The following is a 12500-nucleotide window of genomic DNA, read 5'->3' as shown; positions in this document are numbered from 1 at the left end:
ACAAACCCAAGGAACAGTCATTTAGTTCTACGATTATCCCACTCGGTTCATGGCTTATTCTTCGTAATACTAAGAGGGCTCTTTCGCTCAGGGCACTTCAGGTCTTTGGTGTGTATTGTCCTATATATATTGTAAGGGCAAACTATTGATAATGAGAAAGATGAAGGTGAACAGTGATAATGCCGGGATTAATAGCATAGTATTACTACTGATAAGGATGACGCTAGGAAGATTAAGCAATAGGTATAATGAAAAGGTATATCTGTCATTATGAAAAGCAGGATAATAATTATCACTGATTTGTTTGCGAGATTTTTACATTTATTGTAGACTTGTTATAATTTATTTTTTATATATCAAATATTTTTTTCTTACCCGCACAAAAATATCTTCGCAATAGTCCTTCCTGCATGACTGTCATGATCTGAATATGACACGAGAATGATCTTGCATGACTCACCGACTCTCGCCGAGGTGTGTCGCCTCAACGACTCTTCAGAACTTTCTCGGAACAACTTAAGACATGTTCTTTTGTCTTGGTTTGGGATTTCTCAACTTGCTCTCGTTCGAAAGTCAACACGTGTTCAAGTTGACGAGATGTGTCATGGCACTGGCCTTTCCTCATTGATTCGGCCAAAAGGAGTTGTGGTGAGATACACTGTGCACTTGGTGTATGTATCACTTATGTATGCTGTGGGTTTGTGGGTTTTGTAAGAACGCATTCATACACACTGGCAGCGAACGCCTATTTATTGATGTGGAATTTTGCATATATCAGGTGAAAAAGAAATCTGTAGCCAGGATAGTCAATTCTGAAGATTTAGTTTTTGCTATGTTGTTGTTTTTTTCAGTTAAAAAGGTCTAATAACAAGCACAGCTGCCTTTATCAAGGTCAAGCCCATGAGTGTATTTGTATATTTGTACACACACACATACACACACACACACACACACACACACACACATACACATGTATATTATATATGGATATCCATATATACATATATATATATATGTATATATATATATATATATATATATATATATATAATATATTAATATATATATATTTATATATTATAATATATATATCATATATATTATATATCCATCAATCCACACACAGTTTATTTATTCGCATACACTTACATAGATGCTTTAGTATAGATAAACTAATTGGTGTGTGTCGGGCAGCCCGTGCATAACCTAACGCCTTCTCGCCCTGTGCGCCTTCCAGCCGCTCCCGCCCCGCCAGCCCAGCCCGGCCCCTCGACCACGGCCCTGCATGTCTCTGCGAACTTCCACCTTTCTTCCACCACCTGCTGACGTCGCCTGCCGCCGCCCTCGTCCCTTCGCCCAGCACCTACGCCCTCCCCGCGTGGCGTGAGGAACCAGGGCTTCAGGGCTTCGTTGTGAGCGATCCCTCCCCGGAAAAGACACCATGGCTGCTGCGTCGTGGAGGATGGCCTCCGGGGTGCTCGGTGTGTCGCCCAGGCTCCTTCGCTCGGCTGCTCCATCCTTAAGGGTAAGTGGACGGAGTGTACACGAAGGAAGAGGTTGTATTATCCTTTAGGGAATTAAGAGGGAGAACTAAATACCGGGAGAGGGAAGGGGTAAGGGCATCATACTCTTGTGCTTGTTATTTACAGTAGTTAATTCTGACTTTCCGAAAACGACCTCGAAATCCCTTCATAATACTTATCTATTCTTTTGGTTAAGTAGAAATATGCTAATTAGACGAATGCTTGGAAGTCCACGAGTCCTTTAGAGTAGCACATGAGGAGTCCTTATCTTAACGTCAAACAATGAATAACTAATGAGTAAAGGAGCTCGAGTATGAGTCGGTAAGGTGTGGGTAAGTATGTCAGTAGATGCGGGAGGAGCGTAAGTGGATTGCAATTGCGTACTGTGCTGGTGTGGAGTTACTCCGTGTGGATCGACATGAAGCCTTACCGCCGTCGCCACCGCCGCCCTCGCTGCTTCCTGCTTCCCTTTTGACCGTCACACCTCTCTCCTTCCTTCTGTCTTTTGGTTCTCCGCTCTCCGTGTCTCCTTCGTCTCGTCTTCGTTATTTCTAGGATTTTCGTGTCGTTTTGTTGTGTTGTCTCTTACCGCGCTGTCTCCCCTTCGTGGGAACACCCTCTTTCGTTTTTTTGCTTGATTTTTAGCTGTTATTTTTGGTTTATCTTCTATGTCTGTGCTTTTCTTTGAATTCAGTTTATTCCCATTTTTTTACTTTATGGTCTTGTAATTAGAATCAGTTACATGATCGTCAAGTGCCATAAAATGTTCAATTGATTTACTTTCTTACACGTGCACAGCCTTTGGTAAAGTCCTGATGTTTTTGTTTTGTTTTGTTTTTTCTCTTGTATGTCGACAAATATCAGCAAAACAAAAAAGGAAAGAAAAAATTGGGGCAAGTTTTTTTCTACTGGATATAAAAAGGAGAATGCAGAGACCCCACCACCACTTTTTCTGCTTTCTTTTTTGTATTTCGTAAGTTATGAAAAAGTTATGAAAAAAGATAATGATTCATGATTCACTCTAGTTATATATTTTCTGTAGTGAGAGAAGGAAGATTTTTTATCTGGAAATATAGATGTTGATCTTACATGTCACAAAATGAAATTAAAATGGCAATGATACTGTGATTTAGCCTAGTTAATTATAAGAAAGACATCGTATTTCCACGTTAACCCGCTTACGTCTTTAAATCTTCTTTTAACCGTGGATGCCTTTCATAACACCATAATCCACTTTCCACCTCGCCCCCTCCCCTTCCCTCTCCTTCTCCCTCTCCCTCTCCCTCTCCCTCTCCCACTGCTTCACCCTCTTCCCACTCCCTCTCCCTCTCTCTCTTCCCTCTCCCTCTCCTTCTCCCTCTCCTTCTTCCCACTCCCTCTCCCTCTTCCCACTCCTTCTCCCTCTTCCCTCTCCCTCTCCATCTTCCCACTCCCTCTCCCACTCCCTCTCCCGCTCCCTCTCCCTCTTCCCACTCCCTCTCAATCTTCCCTCTCCCTCTCCCTCTCCCACTTCCCACTCCCTCCCCCTCTTCCCACTCCCTCTCTCTCTCCCACTCCCTCTCTCTCTTTTCTCTCCCACTCCCTCTCGCTCTTCCCACTCCCTCTCCCTCTCCCTCTTCCCTCTCCCTCTCCTTCTTCCCACTCTCTCTCCCACACCCACTCCCTCTTCCCTTTCCCTCTTCCCACTCCCACTCCCTCTCCCTCTTTCTCTTCCTCTTCCCACTCCCTCTCCCTCTCCCACTCCCTCTCCCGCTCCCTCTCCCTCTCCCTCTCCTCTCCTCTTCCTCTCCCTCTCCCCTCCCCTCTCCCTTCCCTCCCTACCTCCCCTCTCCCTTCCCTCCCTTCCCTCTCCCTCTTCCTCTTCCCACTCCCACTCCCTCTCCCTCTCCCTCTTCCCTCTCCCGCTTCCCACTCTCTCTCCCACACCCACTCCCTCTCTCCCTCTCCCTCTCCCCTCTTCCCACTCCCTCTCCCTTCTTCCCTCTTCCCTCTCCCCTCTCCCGACCTAACCTTACATGTGCTTGCTCGCCACACGTGACTCCCTGTCCACACGTGATAGTCTGCTCTCGCCACGCAGGAAACGTCAGTCAGTGTTATCAAGACTGGGTTATCCTGTTCGCAAATAAACGCCGATTAACCTAGTAACTGTTATTGTGATTTACCACGTGGTATTGTTGTTTGTTTTATGTTGGTGGTGGTGATGGTGTTTGATGTGGTATGGATCAGCAAAGTGTGGGAATTATATTGTATACTCCATTGTATAAGCGTTAGCAATAGATGTATGTGAGGCCTATTTAGAGTTTTCTTTAAGTAAAAAAAAAGAACAACAAAGTGGTAAGGCATTGAGTAAACACTACTAAGAAGAAGAAGAAGAAAAAAAGTAGCTTACACACCCACACACATCTAAGAAAAGTTTAAAAAAGTAGAAAGGTGAGTGACACTAACCCCTACGGTCGCTTCCTTACCACGTACGCAAACTAGACATAAAAAAGGATTAAGATGTAAAGAAGTGGCCTCGGCTGCTCTCACGTAAGCCCCCTACACTGTATACGCGAGCGACCACGTACGAAACACGCCGCCCGACCTTGATGCGTGCTGGGGCCAGGTGTGTGTGTGTGTGTGTGTGTGTGTGTGTGTGTGTGTGTGTGTGTGTGTGGGTGTGTGTGTGTGTGTGTGTGTGTGGGTGTGGGTGTGGGTGTGGGTGTGTGTGTGTGTGTGTGTGTGTGTGTGTGTGTGTGTGTGTGTGTGTGTGTGTGTGTGTGTGTGTGTTTACGTGTATCTGTGTTGTGCATGTGTGTCTGTGTGTTATCTGTGTCTGTGTGTTCGTGTGTGTTATTTTTTGTGTGTGTGTGTGTGTTAAGTTTATCAGTAATTCAGTATTATTATTATTTTAGCGGTTCACAGGACGTACACTGTGTTTGTTAATCAAGTGGAAATTGGTCCATACATTCCAATTTTATCAAAGATATAGTGCGACATATATTATTAACATAGAGTTCTTCTAACTAGTCTTATATAATCTCATATAATCAATAAATCTGAAAGCAAATTATCTTTGAATTTGATATAACTTCTTGAAAATCTGTTTGAAGAAAAATATCAAAAATATTTCTGATATCATTATTCAAATGATATTCAATTGTGCGTTGTCCTAAAAATTCACCGGGTGATCCGTGGCCAGAAACTGGTCGAGGGTCGTTGTGCTACACAATGAAAGGAAGGGGGGAGGGAGGGAGAGGAAGGGGGAAGGGAGGGAGAGGAAGGGGGAAGGGAGGGAGAGGAAGGGGGGAAGGGAGGGAGAGGAAGGGGGAAGGGAGGGAGAGGAAGGGGGAAGGAGGGAGAGGAAGGGGGAAGGAGGGAGAGGAAGGGGGAAGGAGGGAGAGGAAGGGGGGAAGGAGGGAGAGGAAGGGGGAAGGAGGGAGAGGAAGGGGGAAGGAGGGAGAGGAAGGGGGAAGGAGGGAGAGGAAGGGGGGAAGAGGGAGGGGAAGGGAGGAGAGAGGAGAAGAGGAGAGAGGGAAGAGAGAGAGAGAGAGAGAGAGAGAGAGAGAGAGAGAGAGAGAGAGAGAGAGAGAGAGAGAGAGAGAGAGAGAGAGAGGGAGAGGAGGAAGAAGAAGGAGAGAAGAGTAATAAGAGGCAACGGTAGGTAGGGAATGGGGGGGAGGAAGGAAGGGAAAAAAAAGGGAAGTTAGAGTAGCGATAGGATAGGGGAGATAGAGACAGGTGAAGTGGAATGGAAAAGAGGAAAAGAGTGAAGAGAGGGAGGAAAAAAGAAAGAGAGAGGGGATGGAACGGGAAGCGAGAGAGGGGAGGGGGGTAAGGGAGGGGAGATACCCAGAAAGGAATCACGTGATGGTTCTGTAAAAGGAAGATTCTTGTTAGATGCGTTTATGTAACATAACATGTCTTTTTTTCTTTCTTTTGCCGAGGGGTGAATCAGCCAGCCAGTAGATAGTTTATTTAGAATTACTGAATACCTCCTTGTGTCAGCTTTGATATTATTGTTATTATCATTACTATAATTACTGCTTTTATTATTATTACTACTACTTTTACTAATGCTGCTATTATTATTATTATTGCTATTACTATTAGTATTGCTATTACTGTTATTACTATTACTACTACTATTATCACTACTACTACTACTACTACTACTATCACTACTATTACTACTACTATTGTTATTACTATTGCTACTACTACTACCATTATTTGTATTATTATTATTACCATTATCATTATATTCTGACGTATACTTGAACGTATTTATATATATATATATATATATATATATATATATATATATATATATAGATAGATAGATAGATAGATAGATAGATAGAGAGAGAGAGAGAGAGAGAGAGAGAGAGAGAGAGAGAGAGAGATGTGTGTGTGTGTGTGTGTGTGTGTGTATGTGTTTATCCTGCACATACAAACATACTTTACATGCACTATCACAGTAAACACAGGTATGCATGTATGTATATGTGTATGTGGTTCGAGGCCTTTATTAATGCCAATGAAGAAGAAAAAAAAAGTAACAAAAAAAGAGAGAAAAAAAAACTAAAGTTAGAAACGTTTGGTAAGACGAATCGCTTGAGAAACCTTACAATTTTGTCTGAACTGACGTTTTAAAATATTTTTGTCCTTCGACGAGGTAGAATGGCAAAGCGTGACGGTTTTTGCACTCTGCAATGGGAGGCCGTTCCTGTACTTTAGGTTAGATCAATTTTTATTTAAAAAAAAAAATTATATATAGGCCTATAACGGTATTGAGAAAATGTTGAAGGTATTGAGAAGACCAGAAAGTTATTATCATGATCATCTCTGTGATTATCATCCTATTATTATTATTTTAATTATCGTCACTTTTATTATTAATGATAGTAGTAGTAATAATAGTAATAGTTATATTATTATTATTATTATTATAATTATCATTATCTATGCATACTAATAAGAATATATCACGGAATGCCTATGCACTTAGTATGAACTCAACGTTCGTGATAATTGTTGACTTGTATTTGAAATTCAGAGTTGATGTTCTCATATCAAAGTGACATCAAAATTTCAAGTAGATTTTGAGGCATTCTGGATTTTATATCGAATTTCACATTGTTGTCCATTCGTAATTAGATTAAAAGCCGTATTTGAAAGTAATCAGAAAGAAAGCAAAAAGAAAATACATAATATGGCTTCCGTACTTTCGAATAAATGGTATCTAAATATCTATCCAGGAATCAGGCGCGTATGTGTGTGTGTATGTGTGTGTGTGTGTGTGTGTGTTTGTTTCTGTATTTCTGTGTCTGTTTATATCTCGAGAACCGAGGTTTGGATGAAGCTGGAAGCTGGCAGGTATATTGCGAAACGAATTGTACCGTCGAGTGTGAAGATGACTGAATGAGCGATTTTACGTCAAAAAAGAAAAAGAAGAGAGAATGAAAGAAATAATAAATTAAATAGATAAATGAATAATTGTCACCCCTTCGAGCTAGGTTGAGAGGGAAATGGAATTAATAGGGATGTCCTAAGGAAGAAATGCATCTGACTATCTCTCTCTCTCTCTCTCTCTCTCTCTCTCTCTCTCTCTCTCTCTCTCTCTCTCTCTCTCTCTCTCTCTCTCTCTCTCTCTCTCTCTCTCTCTCTCTCTCTCTCTCTCTCTCTCTCTCTGTAAGGCACTGATAAGGCATTGATTATACTTTCTACTTCATTCAATGCGATATCGCTGGTAGTCTGTTTTGAGCTGACGCATCCTGACTCCTGTGTCCGTTTCCGCCTCTAAACTACAGTCCTCCCTAACAGCTGCGTTTGCTATCGAAAGTGCTGAGGCGTAGAAAGCGACTCAAGATTTGTACTTAGGATGGACACAGAAGGTACCTAGGGCTGAGAGACAAGATAACAGGCAGAGCGAACAGCTCTGACCTTCAGTCTTCGGCCGCAGCCAAGAGTACACCAATAAAGACCATGGCACGTGAACTTCTGTCTATCTTATCCACCAGGTTAAAACTGCTGGCAGCTAGAGGCTTACAACCTGGCATCGAGTGGTTTACACTCTCCCTCCCTCCCTCCCTCTCTCTTCCTTGCTATGCATCGTTTGAGACACGATGCCATGTGTCTGTGTGCTTGCGTTTCGATTATCTCGAGGGTCGTATATTGTACCAGGTTCGCCCAAGCAGTTTGGCCATCCTGAGAAGACGCATTTTGAAATCTTACCCATGATTGATGATGGTGGACAAGAGGGCTATCATCCATAAAGATTGTTTTTTTTCTAATTGTGAATGCATTAATACATCAGTGTATGTACTCGGCATGGATTTTGGGTATGAACTTGTCATGTGTAAGTGATATTTAGACACTTTCTATTTTGGTCCTCTTAGAATGAAGTGGATATACTTTATTTCCTTATGGTCAGTTAGAAGTACATTATCTTTATACATCGTTCAGGTTTTAGGCTAGATCTTTCAGGTTATTTTTTTTCAGGTAGTTATAAACGCGGTAGTTTTCAAGGGAAAAAGTTGCCAAGTGTAAAAAAAAAGGTCGTTTGTCCAGCTATCCCGGGAGTGTTTTTTTTCCTAATTTATCAACTGCCTATAGATCATTTCAGTTAAACATGTGTAGATCATATTAGGTTAGTTTTCGTGGCCTTGAATACCATGTTCGTTACCAATGTATTGTGTGAAATGCAGTCACGAATATGCTTCTTGTACCAAAGAAAAAGAAAATCCAGTTCAAACAAGTTCTTTTTACAGCGTTCTATAGTCTATTCAAGGCGCCTTTTTGTCAACATACAAGATGGCCGCTTACCTGAGTGCTTCCTCCTTACCGCGTGGTTAAACGAAATTAGTTTTGACAAAAAATATAAACAGTTGGTAATCTCTCTCTCTCTCTGTCTGTCTCTCTCTCTCTCTCTCTCTCTCTCTCTCTCTCTCTCTCTCTCTCTCTCTCTCTCTCCCTCTCCCTCTCCCCCTCCCTCTCCTCCTCCCTCCCCCTCTCCTTCTCTCTCCTCTCTCTCTCTCTCCTCTCTCTCTCTCTCCCTCTCCCTCTCCCTCTCCCTCTCCCTCTCCCTCTCCCTCTCCCTTTCCCTTTTCCTCTCCCGTTCCCTCTCCCTCTCTCTCTCTCTCTCTCTCTCTCTCTCTCTCTCTCTCTCTCTCTCTCTCTCTCTCTCTCTCTCTCTCTCTCTCTCGCTCTCTCTCTCTCTCGCTCTCTCTGTGATATTTCTGAAAGTGCACACACACACACATACACACACAGATACATATATATATATATATATATATATATATATATATATATATATATATATATATATATATATATATATATATATATATATATATATATATATATATATACATGTATATATATAATATATATATATATTTATATAAAATATATATATATATATATATATATATATATATATATATATATATATATATATATATATATATATGTGTGTGTGTGTGTGTGTGTGTGTGTGTGTGTGCGCGCGCGTGTGCGTGTGCGTGTGCGTGTGCGTGTGTGTGTGCGTGTGCGTGTGCGTGTGCGTGTGTGTGTGTGTGTGTGTGTGTGTGTGTGTGTGTGTGTGTGTGTGTGTGTCACGTTGTGACCGCCGAGCTGATTCCACAAAACCTTTTTTCACTAGTTGGTGAAATTGAATTGGCTGGCAAGAGCAGATGCAGTAAAACTTATCATCCTGCATGATTTACACTCAAACGATCGATATTAAAATTCCTCATTTCTAATGGCTGCAGCAAGGGGAATGTGATGTAACCTTATGTTTTTTATGAAGTTATGCATAGCAACTATTATATTTGTATTGAGATCGTTATCATATATAATTCATAATGTATTTTTCAACACTGATGTCGATACCAAATTCACATTGCCTACATATTTCTTGTTGATAAATTATTAAGGAAAAATACGGACGTATTTCTTTGAGTCTACATGGTTGATTTTATGCATTTTAAAGAGCGAACGATTGGGATAGAAAGTATATGACTTTTTAAATTTATTTTTATTATGCATTTTATTATGACTTACACATGATAAAGAACAGAGAGGCAATTTATATCTTCACTGGTGGTTGCGCTTCGAGAGAATGAAGTAGTCTGATACGCTCAAGGAACAAACAACTGAATGTAGGTTTTTGTTGTTATTCTTATTATATTTTCTATGTTATTATTTAGAGGAAACAGAACACATGATGTTTTAACATTATCATCCTCATTCCACTAAATACAGCAAACCCGCAAAAGTGTTTAACCTACCTAATATTCGTTTTATATACGGATGTATTTATCATTATCATTATCACTGTACATATAACCAGCACCGGGAAATTACATGTCCCTTATGATTAATCTTCATTATGATTCGTTATGACTCTAGAAAGATGTAGTAAGGTATAAACTTCACCGAGTTAAAATTGTCCCTTATGACTGAGAATAGTGAATATTAAGAAAATTTTAGGGGCATCCTCGAGATGTTGAGCCGCCGTAGCATTGCGGACAACGCGTGCGGCCTTGAATCAAGAGCGTTTCCGAAGGCACGGGTTCGAGTCCCGGCTTCGGTCCGAGGTTAGGAAGGGCATACACGCGAGGGGAACGGTCTCTCACTGCCTGGTCCAAAGACTTTTCGTAAGAAGGTACCGTCCTTGTCCCTCATGAGGGAGTTTTAGGCGTAAAACCGTATCATCAATACCGGGGAATTCAGTTTTTAATTTAGCCCTGGGCCTAGCCTATCATCTTTTATCTTTGCCCTGGGCATTGCATTACACACTATTAAAGAGATTCAACAACTCATGTTTTTTTTTTCTTCTTCAGATTAGCGCCACCGTTCTCTCGCCGGCTTCCCTTACCAAGTCCCATGTGCCGTGCATGTCTTTCGTCCTTAGCCGGGACTTCCACGCTCTCAGGTTCTCCAGGAATATGGAATTCTTCACATCCAGCGACGTGCCCCTCCCGAAGAAGACCATGGAGGTAAGGAGAGGAATGTCATTGAGAAGTCAGTGATAATAATGTTATTATTTTTAAGTACTATTTTGAGAAGAAAGAAAAAGGAGAAAAGGTTGTATCATATATCCAGTTTACATCGTTCTTGATATTTTCCTCATGTTTTCATCATTGTTCAGAAAACAAACACAAGCAGTTATCTTTCCACCAATTAGTCTATCAATAGCTTTAATAACCCATAATAACGCAATATTTGATAACACATTTAATTTAATCTAATCTAATTCAATTCAATTCAATTCAATAACACATCAGCACATTTTAATAAATCTTTATAAACGTCTTAATAACCGCCCCCCCCCCTCCCCGCCCTTCCACCAGGTTGCCAGGGTTTTGGGCGAGCGAGAAAGGCCTTTGACTCTCCTCTTCTGCTGGCTCATGGCTAAAGAGAGGCACGTCCGGAAATATGCCCAGCTCTACACCAACCTGGGCATCGACGTGCTGAAAGTGAGAGTTTCGCCTTTCGATCTGCTCAGACCGACCAAGGGATCGCAGGTAAATGTGGATCAAGCTGGTGTTTCAATGTCGTTGTTAATATTGCTGTCATCGTTATGAATAGTACTTCTGTCATTGTAACTTTTACGATCGTTACTGTTGTTAATAGGATTCTTATTGTTATTATTTCATATCGTTATTTATATGATTCATGTTTTTATTATTTGTGTAAATGTTCATCATTTTTAGTAGTAGTAATAATATAGCTATTGTATTATTGCTCTTGTTGCTACCACTTATTCCTAATTATTATTTTTATTGTGTTTATTATTATTTTCACATTAAATAAAAGAATTACGATTTGCTACTTGAACAATGTTTATTTATTCTGACCGATTAATATTATCATTGTTCTCACTCTACTGGAATGTCCTCACCATCAGTACTATGATCCTCAGGTTGCAGCAGACCAAGTGTTGCAGTTTCTCCATGCAAACCCTTCTCACAGCCCACTCTTGATTCATGGGTTCAGTGTAGGAGGCTATGTCTTCTCTGAAGTCATGGTTAAGGTGTGTTTTAAGGATGGTACTTACATTACATTGTATTATCATTTATGTTCATGATAGTGATCAATATTTTTTTTTATTTTATATATATTTATCTTTCTTAGTTATTCTATCTCTTTCTTCATCAAATGATGGCTACTTCTTTATTATTGCTATATGTTCATTTGTCTGCGTCCAACAGGTAGAAAAAGACTTCAAGAAACATGGACATCTACTGAACAGATTTGTGGGCCAGATCTGGGACAGCGGCGTTGACATCGATGGGATCCCCGACGGCATGCCACGTGCCATTACAAATAATGCCTTGTTGCAGAAGTCCATGAAGAAGTATTTAGAGTAAGTTCTCAACATTTCCAAATCTGGGATAATGTGAAGTGACATATTCAGTCATTGTAGAGTTGTTGTTTTTTCATAGGTGTGACTTTTGCAAAGGGTTGTTACTAGTGACTGATATACAACCCAAGAGGTAATGAGTTCTGGACTCTACTTTATTTTCCAAGTATTTAGTCACTGAGAAGCTAAAGAATAAGAATAATAAAGTGGAATAATGTGAATAAGTATTCATTTAAAATGCCAATATCCTAAGCAGAGAATTTTTATCAAGTACATATATTTGTCTTGCTATTGCCATAACAGGAAACTTTGTTGTAAAACTAACATGGTAGTAGTGTGGCTGAAAATATAAGCATATTGCCATTAGTTGACATTCACTGTCATTGATTGAATTTATATCAAAAGACCTAAGATTTACTTATTGGTTTATTGTATTACATGTTCACACACATGTTCACTTTTCTCAGACTTACATGTACTTACCAAATATATTACAGATGGTACTTGAAAATCCAGTATGACACAGCAACAGTACACTATGAAAGAGCAAGTCAAAAGATGCACCAGAACTTTGTAGGCGTCCCCGGCTTGTTCCTTTTCTCCGACAACGACCCAGTCTCCAC

The 12500-nt window shown here is 40.6% G+C and overlaps 1 protein-coding gene across 2 annotated transcripts in view; it reads left to right on the top strand.

The window, feature by feature from the left end:
• The window catches only part of LOC122247418 (transmembrane protein 53-B), a 21474-nt gene that overhangs the window by 7537 nt on the left and 1437 nt on the right, over positions 1-12500 (top strand). For both annotated transcript variants that reach the window (XM_043006700.2, XM_043006701.2), the window contains exons 2-7: positions 1238-1525; positions 10355-10510; positions 10865-11038; positions 11437-11547; positions 11726-11880; positions 12375-12500. The exon at positions 12375-12500 is cut by the window's right edge and continues 52 nt beyond it. In XM_043006700.2, the coding sequence (XP_042862634.2) occupies positions 1442-1525; positions 10355-10510; positions 10865-11038; positions 11437-11547; positions 11726-11880; positions 12375-12500 (806 nt within the window). In that variant the 5' untranslated portion in view covers positions 1238-1441. The remainder of the gene's footprint in view (positions 1-1237; positions 1526-10354; positions 10511-10864; positions 11039-11436; positions 11548-11725; positions 11881-12374) is intronic.

Source organism: Penaeus japonicus, unplaced genomic scaffold (assembly GCF_977035675.1).
Source record: "Penaeus japonicus unplaced genomic scaffold, GWHDUDI00000001_assembly GWHDUDI00000010, whole genome shotgun sequence".
In the NCBI taxonomy this organism is placed as follows: domain Eukaryota; kingdom Metazoa; phylum Arthropoda; class Malacostraca; order Decapoda; family Penaeidae; genus Penaeus; species Penaeus japonicus.
Note: the sequence above shows the minus strand (reverse complement) of the source record. Positions and strands in the feature narration are given on the sequence as shown.